Below are 12,906 nucleotides of genomic sequence, written 5' to 3'. Positions count from 1 at the left end.
TCCTTTTTGTTTTCAATATATTAAAAAGCAACATAGTACAAATGTTGTAGTTAATATTAAAAAGAATCCAAATTTTTCAAGGAATTAATTTTTATAAACAAGTTCTACAATGAAAGGGAAACGGCATATTGATACATAAAAGTTTTGTTAAACAAGATTTTAAAAATTTTAAATCAAAGTGTTTTAGACTAAATTCTTTCAAATGTTCAAACAAAAAAGAACCCTGTACAATCTCCATAATAAAATGTGTCCTTGCACTTTGAAAATGTTAAAAGTTTAGAAATTTGAGTGATAAGAGGCGTCACTTAAAGGTTTCATGAACCTTTTTTCCCAAAAAAGAATACTTTCAGTAAAACATTTTACTATTTTATCTGACTATGCATTTACATTTTTGTTCTTCCAGAAAAAGATTTACATTAACACTGTATTTTTACTGTAAAAAAAATACATTTAGAGATATTTAACTTCCTGAGTGACTTCAGTCATACATCGAACATGTTTGTTTTTTTTTTTTTTTTGTGGTATGCGGGCCTCTCACTGTTGCTGCCTCTCCTGTTGCGGAGCACAGGCTCTGGACGCGCAGGCTCAGCGGCCATAGCTCACGGGCCCAGCCGCTCCGCGGCATGTGGGATCTTCCCGGACCGGGGCACGAACCCCTGTCCCCTGCATCGGCAGGCGGACTCTCAACCACTGCGCCACCAGGGAAGCCCATTGAACATGTTTTAATGAGCAAATTCTAAAATTTTACAATGAAATAGCATGTGTAGATGTATACTTGTATGCTCACTTACAGTAAAACTCAAGATCATGTCACAGAACTTACACTTAAGTTCTCTAAGTTAAATAATATGATTTATCCCCAAACTTGACCAAAAGGTTTTCTCAAATATTAGTAAAATGAATCACTGAATTTACATTTTCTCGTTTAGTAACAAAATACTGAGTCATTTCAGACTATCAACTTGAATGTTTTCCATTATATACACCAAAAATCTGATTCCCTAACAAGAAATTTCTTGTAATACAAAAAGGTAACAGATAATTAAAATATTTGCTTCATAATACAATTAATCCAAATAATACATCCCTTCCTCAACTGTCTAAAATGATTAGGAATTGTGCACTTTCTTTAGCATAAAACCCTTTCCTCTTCTTAAAACCCTGAGGTGAAAGGCTATTAATGTAATAAAACTAGAACCACAATTCTCATTTCTGTATTGGACTGCAATTAGGTTTTAAAAATTTTATAAAGAAATGTGCCAACTTGTAAAGCTGCTCTATAGACTTTTTTAAAGAAAACATTCCCAGAAACAACTTAACAAAAAGGGCCTAGAATGACACTATGAAAACATCCTTTTAACACTTGTTAGTGTCGAGATGAGCGCCATTTTCCATCTCTACCACTGTCTCTTCTGTTATCATAGTCATGGCTCCAGCCATCGGGATTTCTCTCTTCATAGAAGAAATCATCTCTGCTTCCTCTGTAATGATGGTCGGACCCATGATCAGTGTAACGCTGTTCACGGCTATAATGTCTATCCACTGTGTAGGTATGAGAATTCTGTCTGACTTTTCGCTGTGATAATGGTGTATCTTGGCGCCACTGGGAGGTTGAAGACCGGTTAAAAGTGTGATTATGTGACTGAACTGATGGGGAAAATCCTGATTGATCCAGATGTGGAGAACCAAATTTCCCTCCATATGACATCTGTCTCAAGACACTGTTCATCTGAGCGAAGAGAAAAAGAAGGAAATGTGTTAACCACAAATATTTCTAGATAGCAAAGGCAACAGGTATCAAGCCATGGTCAAACGAACACAATAATGGCAAAGCAAAATCATTCTTGCCTAGCTGAATCTTAAGGTAAACACAACTAAAGTAGTACCATAGCTTCATTCATTCCAATGCACCCTACAAATATCTGTACTACCACTCTTTGTCCTCCAGAATATAATTTAGAAGGGAAGAAGTAATACAAAACGACTATAATGTAAATCACTGTATGATGAACACATTAAAAGCAAAAGCGCAGTATCTTTAGGAAGGATTTAATGAAGGCGACATATGATCTGAGTATTAAAAGTATGGATGTAATTTTTTTTTTTTGGCCATGCCGCACGGCTTGCAGGATCTTAGTTCCCCAACCAGGGATCGAACTCACACCCTCGGCAGTGAAAGCGTGTAGTCCTAACTACTGGACCACCAGGGAATTCCCTGGATGGAGTTTCTTTAAGGAAAATATTTTAAGGGGGAGGTATGTCAAGGAAAGAAGACTGCACAAACAAAAATAACAGGGAAACACAGAATAGTTCATAGAATAGCAAGTAATTCTGGCTAAGACAGGTTATAGATCTCATGAGCCATGACTAATAGATGGTAAAGCTAGAAAGGTTTACTGGAATCAGATAATGGGAGCAAAAACACAAGGCTAGGGCTTCCCTGGTGGCGCAGTGGTTAAGAATCCGCCTTCCAATGCAGGGGACACGGGTTCGAGCCCTGGTCCGGGAAGATCCCACATGCTGTGGAGCAACTGAGCCCATGCGCCGCCATAACTACTGAGCCTTCACTCTAGAGCCTGTCCTCCGCAACAAGAGAAGCCACTGCAATGAGAAGCCCGCTAGCCGCAACTAGAGAAAGCCTGCACGCAGCAACAAAGACCCAATGCAGCCAAAAATAAATAAATAAAATACGAAATTTATATTAAAAAAATCACCAGGAAGATAAGCAAAACAGAGTTATAATAGTAATTTTGAAATGGTGTGTGAGATGGACTAGCGAGAAGAAAATAGATACAAGTACTAAGTGACTAGACGAGTGGTTCCCAAATTTTGCCTGTGGACAGACATTAGCTAATGATGATTTTTTTTTTAATGGTCTACAGCAAAATAAGAAAAATATATAATATGTTTATAAAAGTTGATATCTCTTTATATTGGTTTCTCAATTTTATTTTATTTCACTTATATTTTTATTCTGTAGACCTGTGCAATACAAAAGCCTAGGGACCACAATTCAAGATTGTGATTTGGGCAAAGAAGATAAAAAGGAAGAAACAAATGTAAGAAAAAGAAAAGAATGAAGGATCTGAGACTGATCAAAGACAAAGATGCAACAGCAAAAGATACTTAAGATTTTATCATTGGTGATATCATTACAGAAAAAAATGGCATGTTCACAAGGGAGGTGGTCTAGAAGACTGTAGTATATTAACGTATTAAGTATTAAAGACAGTACGTGATGAGAAGTTACTCGGCACAGGTTGCAAGAACATCGGAGAATGAGTATCCAATATTTGCAACACACACACACATCACACCAACAATGGTTAAAGAAAAATACAAATGTGACAAGCAGTTCTTCTTTTTATCTTCAATCTTTTAAATATATATTTCAGCCCAGTGAAAACTAAAATGAGTGATCTACAAAGATCATGCTAGTCTAACTAAAATTTAAGAAATGAACTTAAGAATTAAGAATGAATGTTTTAACTAAGTACGAGTTTTTTAGCAACTCGAGTTGAACAATCAGCTTACCACTGCTTGTCTCTGAAAATTTTCTGAAGAAGAAAAAGATCTTTGAATTATTGGTGTTGATGGAGTCATGTTATCCACTGTCCTTTCGTACCTGTGAAAAGTAAGAAAACCAACATATAATCATTCATTCAGTAAATGTTTACTACATACCAATCCTGAGCAAGACACAGTCTTCAAAGACAGGAATGAACAAGACCAACAAGGTATCTGTTCTCATGGAGCTGGGGTAAGGATTCAGACAAGACAATTTCACATGGATATAAAGACATAGTAAGAAATGACTAAAGAGCAAGTTGAGGTGAGAGAGATAGGCGGTTCTATTTTAGCTCGACTGGTCAGGACTGGCCTTTCTAAAAAGGAGACATTTGAAGTTACAGCTGAACAAGATTACCTGGAGGCAACACACTCCAGCTGAGGGAAGGACTAGTGCAGGGGGAAGCAAACTATAGCCTGTGTGCCAAACTCAGTTTGTGTAAACAAAGTTTTACTAGAACTTAGCCAGGCTCTTTTGTTTTGGTATTATCTGTGTGGTGCTACAATGGCAGAAGAAACTAGTCCTTTATAGAAAAAAAAAAATTGTGTCAATTTATAGAAAAAAATTGTCAATACCTGGGCCAGTAATACAAAGGCCTAGACTGAGAACTAAAATGAAAAGGATTTGATCAATTAGACATAACAGGTGCGGGAACCAGAAGAACTAAAAGATAAAAATCTAGATTTTTGGCTTGAGCAATTAGGTAGACCTCTACTGAGATAAGAAGAAAGAATAATAGGTTTGGGGGAGTAAGGAGTTCTGTAACATAAAAAGAATATTAATCTTAAGGACTTAAACCTTATTCCTCACTTCCTATAGAGGTAACTTGCTCTACAGAAAAACTCAGAAAGGTTTTAATTTTATTTTAAAATATGCCTTTGGAATCAAATCACCAAGATTTGGAATTAAATCACCAAGAATCAAATCATCAAGATTTATCTTACAGTTTAGATCTTTTTATTTTGGGTTTTCTTCTCTTTTTTAAGCAGAACTGATTTTATTTGTATGCTGTAAAGAAAGCTACTTTTTTTAAAAAGAACTTTTATTCTTTATATATATGTATATAAATATATATATATAAAATAAACCCGTGCCCCCTGCAGTAGAAGTGCGGAGTCTTAACCACTGGGCCGCCAGGGAAGTGCCGTATTTGGGTTTCTCAAATCGGATTACGTACCTGTATGCTAAGGGGATAAAAAGTATAATTTTACTTACAGAGAGTATAAAAATCAGGTACACTCTAGTGTTTGATTAAAACTACAGTATTTACTTGCATATTTCTTTCCCCAAGAATTTCTAAGAAGGGTTAAAAACTCTTTTTTCCCCTCCACCTAAGATACCTTTCAAGAGTCCATAAAAGTGGTTAGAGATGCTTCGAATTCCAACTACACTGAAAAGCATTTAAACACAATTAACTTCAGCTGGCAAGAAAAGACTCTAAGAGGGTACCCTTTTCACATTACTGCTCTCTTACAATTTTCACCTTCCAAACTCTTCATATCCGCCCACTTCTCTCTAGCTCTTGGCACCACCCTAATCCAAAGCAGCAACCTCACTCCCATAGCTTCCTTGCTACTAACACCAATACCTTGCTACCAACAGCTTCCTAGTCACCCTTGTCCCCTTCAATCCATTCTCTCCCAGTACAACCAACTAACTCATTAAAATACAAACCTGTTCCTCTTACTACCCTACTGAAAACGGTTCAATGTCTTCCTACTGTTCTTAGGGTGAAATTCCAAAATCCTAATTATGGCCTATAAGAAAGACCCTGTAACTTCTGCCTCTATCTACTTCAACAGTATCATCTACTACTCTCCATTTTCTATTCATTATGATCTAGGTACACTGCCCTCTTTCAAGTCCTCATTCACCTACCTCTCCTTGTTAAAACTTTCTAGAAACTTTCTACTCGTATCATGGTGGGTGTGCTCAATCACACTGCCTGGGTTTGAAAACAAGCCCACTGCTTATGAGCAGTTCACGCTTGAGCAAGTTAACCCCCAACCTTCATTTTCTTCATACATAAGGTAGAGATAATAATAATCCTTGCCTCATAAATCTACCGTGAGGAATAAATGAGATCATAGGTGCAAAGGACTTGGTGAAGAACCCGACAGGTGACAGGTATTTGTTAACTCTTTCTTGAATGAAGCCATAAATTGATAAATAGCTCTATGGACATACCGGGAAGAAAACGTCCCTGGCAAAATATCAGCCTCCCCAAAGAAAATTATTAGTAAATATAAAGATGGTACCTCTTCCAATCCTCAGTAGCTAAGAGGTATTTCAGAGATCATTCAAATCAACTTCTTTTCCTTACAAATGGAAAGACAGGGACATAGACTAGCTCAAGATTACACAATTGGTAGAGACAGATCCAGAATCCGATTCTATGAACTCTTAGTCCAGTAGTCTGTTTACTAACAGGTATTTTTAAACTGCAAGCAACAACCATTTAGTGGTCATAAAACTAATGTGATTTTTTGAAAAATAAAATAAAATAGAAAATAGAGGATACTACAAGTAGTAAGGCTAAGTAATGTTTTGAGAAATTTCGTCTCAGTTATATACATGTATGTGGGTATGGGTATGTCTTTACAAATGAACATAAATATAGTTATGTACGTATCTATTTTAAGGGAACTATATATAATGGGCCTATAGTCCCCTTAAAATAGATACATATATAACTATAATCCAACATAGCAAATATAGCAGAAGAATAAAGAGGTAGGAGCATAAAGAAAGAAACCAATCACTCATTATGCATTTTGAAGTCACTGCCTAAAAAAATTCCTGATAAATGATTTTAAAAATAGGTGAGAAATATTACCTGCTAGGAGATGTGGAAGTAGGGCTTGAACTTCCAACATGATGCTGGGGATATGACGAACTGACCTCCTGTGAGGCATGGCTACTTCCTAAAATGAAACAATTTGAGAAATTCTTATTGATAAAAAACTTAATTTGAAATTTTGTATCCCTCAGCCCAATCACTCCGAAAAAGGTAGACATAGGCTAAAAGTGAAAACCTCAAATTTCAGTAAATTGCTTTATAGTTCATCAGAGTGAAAACTGTTAAGTGTTTAATACCAAATATACCCAAAGCAAAGGGTTCCAAATAAGGTACTTTCCAATGTATAAATACCCAGTCTGGCCATAGTATTCTGATCCCCACACTAAATTGTAAGAATGACTACAAGGAAAGTTTCATCCTTACATGGTCACACATCAAAATTTGTAAAAGTAAATTACAAAGCAGTCAGGAAAAGTATTTTCAGGAAATAATCCTTGTGCTTTTAGAGTGTGAACCCAAACTCAGTCATTTTAATAATAAGGTTTATGTTCTTTTCACAAACCCAAACTGAAATGTTAACTCTCATTTTAAAAGTACAGCTTTCAAAATCCATACTGTCAATGTTACCCATTTTCAGGGATATATAAAGTTTACTATTCATAAAGCTTAAAGCATTTTCATCCAAAAATAGGTTCTTTAAATAACAAAATTAAAAACAAAGCGGCAAACAACCTCTCTCCTAAACATCATCAGTGAATAGTTACCTGATCTAAACTGAATTTTGATGGGCCTTCCAAAAAGTTTGATTCCGTTAAGCAGATTCATGGCATAAGGAACAGATACTTCATGTTTGAAATTCACAAACGCAAACTGCTTTGGTTTACCATCCTTATCTTTTGGAATTTTCACTTTTATTACTGGCCCAGCCTACAGACAAAAAAAGTTTTCAGAATTTCAGTAAGGCAGTTTCAGGAAAATAATCAAATTTTACAAAGTTTAAAAAATTCAAAAATGTAACCAGGGACTCTAATTTTAAAAATGGATACACTCGGATTTCCATCTCGGTTAAAGATCCTATAGATATGACCGAAAATTAGATTAACTTACTTGGAGGGAGGGAGCCCATAAGGAACCGGAAACCCAATCACCGACTGAATTTACATTTCACAGTACTTTATGACTTTAACAAGGCCACCAACAACCATCATTATCCCACTGCGTGGAAATTAACCTTTATCAAGAGAAAGTAGTTTTCTTGGACTAAAAATTCACTTTTGTATCGACTAATCAAACATTACCAGTTGTTGAAAGACAACTGGAGGGAACAGGTTTAACGCATCTTGATACAGATTTTAATACATAAACAGTACAGTGCCGCTCTCCTACAGAGTATTTATGAGTCTGTCTTTGCTGCAACTTCGTAAGAAACTTAAGTGGAAAACGGATACTAAGAAAGAAATTGAAATAAAATTTACAAGCGGAAGATGAGAAAAGCAGGAAGAGGAAAAGCACAGCTCAACGAAGGACCCACGCGTACGAGGTCGCTTAAGAGCACTGACTCTTTACCACGTGAATGCCCGACAGAGGACCCTCCACCACCTTTAGTCGTTACTTCGGCCTGAACTAACCAGGATCCTTCTAATAAAGCGACACGTAGCGAGCGCCTCCCTTTCTAAGCGCGACCCCCACCTCCAGCCCGCCCACCTGTCCGGTGCCGGGACGAACCGTGCCGCTTGAGCCAGGAAAGCGGGGATGGCCATTGGGCCGGGCCCTACCCGGGCCGGAAAACGAAAGGGAAAGGCTGATCCCAGCCGCTTACCTGGTGGAAAAGCTCGAAAAGGAGCTCCTCTGTCACTTTCGTTTCAAGGTTGCCCACAAAGAGAGTACGATCCGCTTCCGCTGCCGCCGCCCCCATCTCAGCATCGCCCCCTCCCGAAAAAGGCCGAAGGGTCGCCGCCGACGCACCCACTGCGCACTCTCAGAAACCCCACGTCCTCGCGCTCCCAGGCGTCACAGACGTAAACGTCAATCACGTCGGCTCTCAGCGGCGTCAACGTGCGCTGACGGACTGCGCATGCTCGGGAGGAGAGCGTTGGGTTGAAGTGGGTCTTTGATCTGCAGACGCTCAGGTGATGGCTTCCGATGAAGTCGGTCTCAGTGTTGGAGACCGGCTGGACTAATCAGTGGAGCCGCGAAGAGTCTGCCTTGACCGTGGGACGTAACACAGATACTGCGGGCAGTGTTTGAAGATGGCCCTGAACTATGTGTCCCTGTCTGCCGGCGATCGAAGAGGCCTGGTGGCCTACCGCTCTTCCCACGGCGACCTCAGCTCGTCGGCCTTAGCGTTGGCGATGGTCTCTGGAGACAGCTTCCTCGTTACCAGTCCCGAGGAGATTCTTCCAGAACCTATTCTTCGGTCCACTGTGCGGCTGAGCTTCCGGACCGAGAGCCGTCGGGCGCCTGGTGGCGGAGGGAGCACGACCCGCTTTACAGAGGGAAGGGAGCAGGAGGCGCGGAGCCGAAGCCGCCAAGCCAGATTCTCACCTTACCCGGGCCGTGGGGTTAAACTCGACCTCCTAAGAAGTGTCCTGCAACAGCGTCTGGTGGCACTCGGAGGTGTTAGCGCAGCCCGTCTTTCAGCTTAAAATGAATACCTCTTCTCCGCCCCTCAGCTTGTGAACAAGGCTTCTCTAAAATACACTTTTGGTGCAACCGAAGTCTTATTTTTAGAGGACGTCTTTTCAGTTTAATATAAAAATGCGTGGTAGTCCTGTTACTCTAGCCTAGCGCAAAGTAAAATGTTTACAGTTACTTGATTCAGATGGTTTTAAACAGCCATGATGATGAGATCGGAAGGGAGGAGCAGCAGAGATTTTTTTTGAGGTAGTCACAAAGGATGGGATCATCCTTCCCAGAGGTCAGTAATCCTTTTATCCTCCCAACAATGGATCCAAATTTGTCTTGCTTTCCACAAGTCTTACACCTCCTCCCTGGCAGATTCTCCTACTTTGAGACTTATATTTCCGAGTTTCCTTACATGCCTACCCTTCTACCTCAGATTATTCCCTCTGCCTTTACTTCTGTTGGTTTATTACTGTGGCGTATCCTCCCACCTATGGCCCAACACTTCTATCATCTTGTCTTTAAGACTTCTTCCATTCCCCTCCTCCACTTTTTCTTAAGGAATATCTACAAACTTCAGTCTCTACTAAACCAACAAAAGCAAAACCTAAACCTTGCTCCTCTCTCAAATTATTAAACCAATTTACATTTCTTTATTTGCCAAAAGTTCCAAATGAATTTTTACACTTATATTTGTCACTTTATTGCTCACATTCAATCCCAGCTTCCTTAATCTGAATCTTGTCCCAAACTATACAAAAATTGGAAACCTTCATCTTACAGTTTCCTCTTAGGAAGCTGCTCATCTGTTCACTCTAGCATCTTCCTTAAACTTTCTCGTTTGTCTTTTGCCATTCCACTATTAAATAGTATTTGAAGATCTCCTCAGTGCTAAGCACTGTGGATGAACTTTACATAGCCCTGCTATCAAGGAGATCAAGGAGTGTACTCAAGATGGAGAGGCTAATAATCACCACACTGGACTGTTCATTAGGTGCAGTGATGAAAATAAACCTTGGTTGCCATGGCTCTCCGTAATACTGCACTATCCTGGTTCTTCCCTTATCTGGCTGATCGCTCCTTATCTGCTCATAATTTTGTCTTAACCATACATTCTCCAAGGTTTAAAGGGTGGTATTGGGAGAAATCTAGTGGGTTTTGTAAGTGGCAACTCTTTATGTAAGCAGGCAGTGTAGCTTTTTCCCAGCGGACTGGGGTCTGTAATTACGTTCAGATAAGCAAAATTACCACACACCAAACAATTGAATTGTGAGAACTGCATTTTAAGAATATTGACAAACCAGAGAGCTTCTGTAAGAGTGATCAATAGAGTGAGAGGTCTGGAAACCAGGTCATAAGAAAATCGTTTGAAAAGATAGTAGCTATGCGTAATATGTGCAAGGCAATGTGCTAGAGGCGATTATTCATTGTTTATTCAGATATTTATTGAGCACTTACTCTGTGCCTGCTAGTAACTGTGCCTCCTAGTAAATATGTTAGGCACTTAGAATAAAGTGGTGAACAAGATAGATACGGTCTCTGCTCTTATGGAGCTTTATGTATGTCATCTAGTTCTCACAACAGCCCATAACAAAAGTATTATGCTTTCATTTTTTTGCCAAGAAACCAAGGCACAAAGAGATGAAGTAAACTTTCCAAGGTCATACAGCTAGATAGAGCCTTGTAGCCATTCAACCCAGGTTGCTCATTTGAATCACGAAACACCAAAAATGACTTGAGTGACTTTTCTCAATTCTCGCAAAGATAGTAGCTAACTAATGCTATTCTATCAATAGATATCTGAAAAGAAGTTAATTCATAATATATGGATTCCTTAGGCTGGGTGTGGTTGAGAAAGAATCCCAAACCTACATGCTAAGAATTTTAGATTGGGAAAGAATAATAAAATTAAGGCTGAAGGTAAGAAGGATTTTCATAAAACTTAGAGATGCCTGATGGTGGAAAATACCACCTCACAGGGTAATAACTCTCCAAAGTTCACGTAGAGGCTAAATTCTGTCAAGTATGAAATAAGACTTCTTATTTTATAAGATGAAAAGTTATAAATGACTTCTTCAGTTCTTTCCCATTTAACCTTTAATTCTATACCTTAAATCATGAACTTGATTAAAATTGAAAATGGAGAATTGGGGGGACGAGAAGTGAAAAATGAGGTATACATTTTTGTATAGGATGTATACATCCAATACATAGGATGACCATATTTACTGTGTAAACCAGGGCACTTGAGAGGGGAAGGCAGGCTATCAATTAATTATGCTTAGGCAATAGGCATAAATAGGGGCTGCCCTAGGCAGCCACGTTGGATCATATCACCCTAGGAGATGGTACAACATTAAATACACCTTTGAAGCCATATTCCTTAGCTTCAGGGAAAGAAGGCTGAGATTTGTAAACAAAGGAGCAAAAGTTTGGCATAAACGTGCACAAAAGCACACAAGAGGAAGAGGATCCAGTGGGAGTGACTTGATTTCTGTTTGTTCTCACATAGGGTCATCAGGAGTAGGGCTTTGATTGAATAATAAACAGTGTATATGTGCCAGAAAGAAAATGATATGAAAAAAATTTGTTTGATGAGAACCTTGTTCACATTAATGCTCCATCATTTTATTTTTTTTGGCTGCAGCACGCGGCATGTGGGATCTTAGTGCCCCGGACTGGGATCGAGCCCTCGCCCCCTACAGTGAGAGTACGGGATCTTAACCACTGGGCCGCCAGGGAAGTCCCGATGCTCCATAATTTTAAATCTGAGCCGATGGATGTCTAAATTCTCCTTGTTCTTAACATCTGCACTGGTGTCCAAGTTACAGCATCTGCCTAGAGTCACAAAGACTATTGTGGAAGCAAGGACCAACATAAACCTCTTTAAATGAAACAACTAAGTTTTCCCAAGAGTAGTCCATGTTATTAAAAATCCATGTTAGTGTACAAAATTACTTTTAATTTAATATCACTGCTTAAGTATAGCATGTTGTCATTCTAAAATAGATGAATTTTCTAAGACAAAAAATAGTCCCCCAAATTAATACTTCCATAAGTTTTTAAAAAGCCATGGTAACTTCCTTTTTGTTCTAATTGGCCATTTTTTTTATATCATACTAAGCAACTGACTAGTATGTGTCAAAGGGAAGTCCTATTAGTATATTTACTTCCTCTATTCATCAGCTCTAAAACTCTTAAAAAGAATGCCCATTTGGGGTATAGAAAAAAAGGAGGCCAAGGAGATTTTCCCTTAATAGCCAGATTTGGTGCTAAGCCTAATTGTAAGAGGGGTAACTCAGCAGGAAGAAAAGAAAGAAAAGGAGGAAAGTCCTATGGGAGGGAAGAGTAGGTAGACTTAATGGTGAGGCTCAACTGTATTTCGAACAAAATTGTGTCGTTTATTCCTTTGATGAACCTGTCTAGATCCCACTTAGGTGCAGCTTTTGTCTTCCTAATTTCCATGAAAAGTACTCTCATTTTCCTAGCCAACCAAATGTGTAAGTTTGAGTATCTACAACTTCATACCACCTATTTCCTATCTTTATCGCCTGTGTCAATTCGACTGCAAAGTCCTGCTCATTTTATCTTCACCAATGTATTTATGTTATGTTTCCGTATATACTTTCATCACCTGGACCGTATTTACCTGGACATCTATCCCGTTTTGTTTGCTTCTGTCTCTCTGCATCCTAAATATATATAGCTCCAGATCAATAAGCCCAAAGCATCTCTCTCTGATCGCATAGTTAAACTATAACTTTACAGTACCATAAACTCTTCCAGTGTTTCCCATAGTATATTCCATAGAACCTCTACTAGAAATACAAGATACTCTTTGGAAAAAAGACGAGGTCGATAAAATTGACAAATGCATGTTTTATCACCTTCTTAGGGTGCCATAATGTGTAATAAC

At 38.7% G+C, this 12,906-nt stretch overlaps 2 protein-coding genes across 3 annotated transcripts; one reads left to right on the top strand and one right to left on the bottom strand.

Annotated features, from left to right (window-relative positions):
* Positions 1-8,361, bottom strand: RBM7 (RNA binding motif protein 7). Of its 2 annotated transcripts, XM_067751085.1 has the most exons (6): positions 8,188-8,343; positions 7,476-7,599; positions 7,133-7,295; positions 6,405-6,492; positions 3,535-3,625; positions 1-1,729 (listed from the first exon to the last, which is right to left on the bottom strand). In XM_067751085.1, the coding sequence occupies exons 3-6, from the start codon at positions 7,191-7,193 to the stop codon at positions 1,367-1,369; spliced, it is 603 nt and encodes a 200-aa protein (XP_067607186.1). In that variant the 5' UTR covers positions 7,194-7,295; positions 7,476-7,599; positions 8,188-8,343; the 3' UTR covers positions 1-1,366. The 2 variants fall into 2 exon arrangements, with proteins under 2 accessions (XP_067607186.1, XP_067607185.1); XM_067751084.1 differs by lacking the exon at positions 7,476-7,599 and having other exon boundaries at positions 8,188-8,361.
* Positions 8,362-8,410: 49 nt separating this feature from the next.
* C9H11orf71 (chromosome 9 C11orf71 homolog) lies at positions 8,411-9,167 on the top strand. Its single transcript, XM_067751086.1, has one exon. It carries the CDS (start codon positions 8,618-8,620, stop codon positions 9,011-9,013), a length of 396 nt encoding a protein of 131 aa, XP_067607187.1. The 5' UTR covers positions 8,411-8,617; the 3' UTR covers positions 9,014-9,167.
* The last annotated feature ends 3,739 nt before the right edge of the window (positions 9,168-12,906 follow it).

Source organism: Pseudorca crassidens, chromosome 9 (assembly GCF_039906515.1).
Source record: "Pseudorca crassidens isolate mPseCra1 chromosome 9, mPseCra1.hap1, whole genome shotgun sequence".
Lineage (NCBI taxonomy): Eukaryota > Metazoa > Chordata > Mammalia > Artiodactyla > Delphinidae > Pseudorca > Pseudorca crassidens.
This window is presented reverse-complemented; position numbering and strand designations above follow the sequence as displayed.

Coding starts and splice junctions, on each gene's coding strand:
- RBM7 (XM_067751084.1), bottom strand. CDS start 8,283: ATGGGGGCGGCGGCAGCGGAAGCGGATCGTACTCTCTTTGTGGGCAAC. Junction 6,493..7,132: donor CAAAATTCAGTTTAGATCAG/GTAACTATTCAC, acceptor GTTTCATTTTAG/GAAGTAGCCATGCCTCACAG. Junction 1,730..3,534: donor ATTTTCAGAGACAAGCAGTG/GTAAGCTGATTG, acceptor CTCTTCGCTCAG/ATGAACAGTGTCTTGAGACA.
- C9H11orf71 (XM_067751086.1), top strand. CDS start 8,618: ATGGCCCTGAACTATGTGTCCCTGTCTGCCGGCGATCGAAGAGGCCTG.